This window comes from Perognathus longimembris, chromosome 9, assembly GCF_023159225.1.
Source record: "Perognathus longimembris pacificus isolate PPM17 chromosome 9, ASM2315922v1, whole genome shotgun sequence".
Classification (NCBI taxonomy): domain Eukaryota; kingdom Metazoa; phylum Chordata; class Mammalia; order Rodentia; family Heteromyidae; genus Perognathus; species Perognathus longimembris.
In genome coordinates, this window is record NC_063169.1 from 304,706 (window position 1) to 310,705 (window position 6,000).

A 6,000-nucleotide genomic window follows, 5' to 3' on the forward strand; every position below is an offset into this window, starting at 1 on the left:
ATGAACAGCACTCAAGTCTGGAGTTCAAGCCCCAGGATCATACCCCCCACCACAAAGGTGGGGAGCTAGTATTGAAGGCTGGAATAAACAATGATGAAAGAGCCATACCCCCAATAAGATAAGGCATGAAAGGACACAGAAAGAAAAAAAAAACTGGCAGGAAAAGATTTTTCCTGGGCTGGGAATGTGGCTTAGTGGGAGAGTGCTTGCCTAGCATGCCTGAAGCCCTAGGTTGGATTTCTCGGCACCACCATTTACAGAAAAGGGCTGAGAGTGGTGCTGTGGCTCAAGTAGTAGAGTGCTAGCCTTGAGCAAAAAGAAGCCAGGGACAGTGGAGAGGAGGAGAGTAGGAGGAGGAGGAGGAGGAGGAGGAGGAGGAGGAGGAGGAGGAGGAGGAGGAGGAGGAGGAGGAGGAGGAGGAGGAGGAGGAGGAGGAGAGGGGAGGAGGAGGAGGAGGAGGAGGAGGAGGAGGAGGAGGAGGAGGAGGAGGAGGAGGAGGAGGAGGAGGAGGAGGAGGAGGAGGAGGAGGAGGAGGAGGAGGAGGAGGAGGAGGAGGAGGAGGAGGAGAGGAGGAGGAGGAGGAGGAGGAGGAGGAGGAGGAGGAGGAGGAGGAGGAGGAGGGGAGGAGGAGGAGGAGGAGGAGGAGGAGGAGGAGGAGGAGGAGGAGGAGGAGGAGGAGGAGGAGGAGGAGGAGGAGGAGGAGGAGGAGGAGGAGGAGGAGGAGGAGGAGGAGGAGGAGGAGGAGGGAGGAGGAGGAGGAGGAGGAGGAGGAGGAGGAGGAGGAGGAGGTAGGAGGAGGAGGAGGAGGAGGAGGAGGAGGAGGAGGGAGGAGGAGGAGGAGGAGGAGAGGAGGAGGAGGAGGAGGAGGAGGAGGAGGAGGAGGAGGAGGAGGAGGAGGAGGAGGAGGAGGAGGAGGAGGAGGAGGAGGAGGAGGAGGAGGAGGAGGAGAGGAGGAGGAGGAGGAGGAGGAGGAGGAGGAGGGAGGAGGAGGAGGAGGAGGAGGAGGAGGAGGAGGAGGAGGAGGAGGAGGAGGAGAGGAGGAGGAGGAGGAGGAGGAGGAGGAGGAGGAGGAGGAGGAGGAGGAGGAGGAGGAGGAGGAGGAGGAGGAGGAGGAGGAGGAGGAGGAGGAGGAGAGGAGGAGGAGGAGGAGGAGAGGAGGAGGAGGAGGAGGAGGAGGAGGAGAGGAGAGGAGGAGGAGGAGGAGGAGGAGGAGGAGGAGGAGGAGGAGGAGGAGGAGGGAGGAGGAGGAGGAGGAGGAGGAGGAGGAGGAGGAGGAGGAGGAGGAGGAGGAGGAGGAGGAGGAGGAGGAGGAGGAGGAGGAGGAGGAGGAGGAGGAGGAGGAGGAGGAGGAGGAGGGAGGAGGAGGAGGAGGAGACTGTGGTATTCTACAGAGTTCTGAATGCTTTGGCAGTGGACCCTTCTCCATAACCTTTAGAAGAACTGAGACTTAAGTGCCTGAGCTCTTCAATAAACGTAAATCTTATCACCTCACCAAGGAAACAGCAGGAGGGGAAAGTCCGGATAAAACCTTGCTTTAGTTAAGTAAGTGTGCCATAAGAACATGACCACAAAGGCATGCAATCAGGGCTACTAAGTGAGGGGAATCGTTGCACAATCATCAGAAGGCTGGGGACTGGAGGCTCCTATTCCATCTTTTTCATTAAAGGAAACATTTTTAAACATGAAAAGGGCAATGGATTGGCCCTTGAGGAGAAGCTGGCTAGGAAACCTGAGGCCATTTGCAATCGAATATTTTTAACTCCAGAGCAGTCCTGAAAAGGCGGCCCTAGGGGCACACACGTTGCACGATGTGGAGAAGATGCTGGAGCAAATGGTCTGGAACTGTTAGCACGAAGCCATGTCTAAAGTGGGGATTCCTAGGCCAGGGCCCGGGCGCGCGCCTGCCGCCCCAGCTCCCGGGAGGCCGAGGCCCGGGGTCGCGGCCCGCAGCCAGCCCCGCGGGGAGGCCCACGAGCCGGTCGCCTCCGATGCGCAGCCGGAGGCCGGAGTGCAGCCCGCGGCTTGGGAGCAGAGCCCGGGCTGGAGCGACAGAGCGCGGGCAGGCCGGGCCCCGAGTTCGAGCCCCGTGTCGGCATCACACCAATAAACACGACCCTAGACGTGACTCCTTCCCCGCTCCCACTCCCTCGCCCCGCTGCGGAGGGCCAGGGCGCGGAGCACAGACAGAGGCGCAGGGCCGGCGGAAGCGTCCCGACACCGTCCCCTCCCCGCCCCACCCCGAGAGGGAGGCGAGAGGGAGGAGGCGGGAGGCGGGCACCAGGAGCGGCACCACCCACGGAATCCGCGGCCTTTGCCTGTGTGAACCCGTGGGCGGTCACTTCGCAGTGCAACTGGTGTTCAAGCTAAGCAACGAACTCCATTTCTGGTGGAAATTTCCTCCCTCATTTTCCCTACATTAAACCCGCATTTCTTCCGCAGCGGCGGAATACCTTGAGCCAGGCTCCGACGTCTCCCAGGAGAGGCAGCGCCACCTGTGGGGGGAGGAGAGCGAGCCCATGAATGTGCGCATGCGCACCGATAACACAAGCACGCGCATGGACGCGCGCGCACCGCGGACAGCACAGAGCATGCGTGGCCACGGACGACGTGCGCGCGCCGCACGTGGACAGCACAGAACGCCACGCCATGGACGACGCGCGCGGGCAGCACAGAGCACGCGCCACGGGCGACGTGCGCGCGCGGACAGCACAGAGCACGCGCCACGCACGACGTGCGCGTGCGTCACCAGACATCACGCCAGGCCAGGGGCTTCGAGCCCCCGACTGCCAGCACCGGCTTCGCAAGGCTCGGGTTCTGGAAATGACCCACGGCACTGCCGGGACTCAGAACTCTCTGACAGACTCACTTTCTTGCACATGAACGTGTAACGCTAGACGTTGTTTCCACTCCGCATCATCATGTGACAGCTTCATGGCATGGCAGCCTGTATGCTTTCGGTAATGTAGAAAGCTGGTTTATACACTGGCTTTCAGAAGCGCATGAAGATCAGCGCACCAGACTCCGGTGGCTCAGCCTGTAGCCTTAGACGCTCGGGAGGCTGAGATCTGAGGACTGAGGTGCAAAGCCAGCCTGGGCAGGAAAGCCATGCAACTGTTCCTCCAATTAGGCTGCCAAAAGCCAGGAGTGGATGTGGCTCAAATGGAAGAGTGCCAGCCTTGGGCGAAAACAGCTCAGGGACGGTGCCAGGCCCTGGGCACCATGTGCACCCAAGCCCGGGACCGGCACACACAAAGAAGGAGTGCTGCCCTCGGCCAAGCGCATTGCCGGGCTGCGGAGGAATGTGAAGACTGTGGGATGAAGGAACTTCCCTCGAGCTGCTACTGATGGGAGTTCAAAGAAATGCCAATTGGCTTTCATGCTGGAGAAGACCAGCACAGCCAGTGTGGCTTGCGTGCCAGCCTCGGGGTCTGAAGGAGCGCTCTCTGAGACTTCTCTGTGCCCACAGACCGCCTCCTACGCGGGGCCCCCGCCCCGGGGCAGGGAGCCAGGGCTCCACCGTGGCTCTGTGCCGCGTCCCACAAAGCCTCGCCGTGGGGTGGGAGACAGGAAGGAGGGGGCGCTCAGACGCAGAGGCCAGATGTAGATTTTAGTACACAGAACTCTTGGTGCAGTGTCATGGCCACATGGCCTCTCACATGATATGGCAGAGTCTGAGGCTATTTGAAGGGATTGCACTGTTGCTCAAAGCAAGGTTGAACATAATAAAACTCTGGAACACACGTTCAGTGTCCGAGCCCAATTTCATAATTTAGTCATCTCAGAAATTTAAAGTCACAGAACCAACAAACATGTACCTTATGCCCAGGAAACTACCCACAAACTTTCATTTAGAAAAATGAGATTCCCTTATTAGCATTAGGAAGAACAAAAATTGGGGCATATATTTTATCTTTGTTTTCCATGGATCTAAGAAATTAGATTTTAAGGCTTAGCCCTGGGCAAAATTGGACAGCTGAATTCTCCCCTTAGGAAATAAGTATCACACACACACACACACACACACACACACACGCTGACCCATCTTGAGCATTCTTTCCCTCTCTCCAAAATAATGAGATAAACAAGATCACCCCGAAGTCACAGAATGTTCTGATTAGTTTGGACAGCAGAGTCTGCTGGGTAGGCTGTTTGGCTCCTGGTGCATTAAAGATACACAGATCAGGCCCGGGTAGTCTGCATACCGGGTCTCCTGGCGGGCCGGGCGGGCCTGGGTTCCCATCTCTCCCGGGAGCTCCCTGCAAGCAAAAGTAAGGTGGTTAGATCTGTGTAGCCGCCAGGCTGCAATGCGCGGGAGTGGGGACTAGTAAAGAAGGGCCTTACGTGATCCCCAGGGGTCCCTGGGGCTCCTGGCAGCCCAGGAAGACCACGTGGGCCCTGGAAAGGGAAGAAAAGAAGAGTCTCTAAAGAGGACTGCCTTTCAGTTATTTTCTCTAAATAAGAAAGTCAGCTTTGCTGTGCTGACAACATACTGGAGCAGCCTACCTGAACACCTGGCTCTCCAGCGGGTCCCCGGGAGCCCTGTGTAAAAGGAGCGACAGTTAGGAGAAATCTATCAGGACTGTGCACTCCTCACCTGTCATTTATTTCTCCACACAGTTTCCACTCTGGAGACTGTCCCCTGGCTGCGCTGCCACTGCCGGCGTAGGTAAACACTCCACCACACACCTGTGGTAGCAGATGCCATTGACATACTCAGATTCCTGGGGCATCTCTCTCCTTTGTGACAGTGGCTGAATTCTATCTGATCACATACTGCCTGTGGGGACTCTGACCCAGGGCCTCCTTTCCTGTCTTCTTTCTCCCAGAAGAACTCTCTGGAACCAGTGTTTAGCCACAGGACATGAATTAAAATGTTATGGTATTACTTTCTATTTTCATATACTAGAATTTTCACAAACTTAAATGAAGCTGAGATTATGAGAGACCATAATAACATTGACGCTGTCTTTATTTCATATCCACAGACCAGGGAGTTAGGAATTCACAGCCTACACCAAGTAAAGAAGGCAAGGCTTTTTGCTCCCCTCCTACTTACACTATGACCCTAATCGATTGTTTTCTTTGAATTCATTACCTCCTTAATACTTTTTTTGTTTAACAATTTCCCATCTCCAGTGGTTGCTTCTGTTTTTGCTGTTATGCTTGATGTGTCCTCCTCAAGTTCTAGAGTCAACTGAATCCCAAATCCCTGTGTGAGTGTTGTGTGGGGAGCAGTCCTGCCAGGGCCTCCTCAGGGCTGCGTCTCTGGCTTTGTGAAGAGGAGGAGGAGCCAAGCGCCAGAGGCTCTCCCGCCATCCCACCTGCTCAGGAGGCTGAGTGCTGAGGAACATGGTTCAAACCTAGCCTGGGCAGAAGAGTCTGTGAGACTCTTCTCTCCAATGAACCAGCAAAAAGTCAGAAACAGAGCTGTGGCTCAAGGGGTAGAGCACCAGCCTTGAGTGACAAGGCCAAATGAGTTCAATCAAGCCTTAGTACTGGCACAAAAAATAAAATAAAACAAAAAGGGCTTGAGTGGATCACACTTACCAATCTGCCAGGAACTCCCACCCCTGGGGGGCCCATGTCCCCCGGGGAGCCGTGGGCCCCCGGAAGCCCTCGCTCGCCCTGTGGGAAGAGGAGACCCGTTAGTGCAGCCCAGGTTACCAGTTGATAAACTGGGTTCTCAGTTCTCCTGAGGCAGCTCTGAGGGCTTCGTACCTTTGGCCCGCGTGGTCCAGGCACTCCGGGGCGTCCATCTGACCCCTAAAAGAAAGGGGACAAAAGAGACAGATATCGTCTCAGGATGCTAAAAACAGCTTAGAAGTCCAAATCCAAAAGTAGGTTTCATTATTCTTCACTTTACTAGAGTAAGCTTCCTTCTGCAAAAATAATTAAGGGCTAGGAGATAAATCTCAATAGGTTAGAGCTGTCTATATAATTACTGTAAAATGAGCTTGAGGCCATCGGCTCACACCTGTAGTCCTAGATACTTGGGAGGTT

General features: G+C 55.9%; 1 protein-coding gene across 1 annotated transcript in view; it reads right to left on the reverse strand.

Annotated features, from left to right (window-relative positions):
• LOC125357770 (collagen alpha-1(XIX) chain-like) overlaps positions 1-5,756 on the reverse strand; it is a 35,859-nt gene extending 30,103 nt beyond the window's left edge. Inside the window, exons 1-6 of the mRNA XM_048354690.1 lie at positions 5,719-5,756; positions 5,548-5,625; positions 4,504-4,539; positions 4,342-4,395; positions 4,203-4,256; positions 2,451-2,492 (exon numbers count right to left, since the gene is read on the reverse strand). Coding sequence (XP_048210647.1) covers positions 2,451-2,492; positions 4,203-4,256; positions 4,342-4,395; positions 4,504-4,539; positions 5,548-5,625; positions 5,719-5,756 — 302 coding nt within the window. The remainder of the gene's footprint in view (positions 1-2,450; positions 2,493-4,202; positions 4,257-4,341; positions 4,396-4,503; positions 4,540-5,547; positions 5,626-5,718) is intronic.
• Positions 5,757-6,000: the final 244 nt, after the last annotated feature.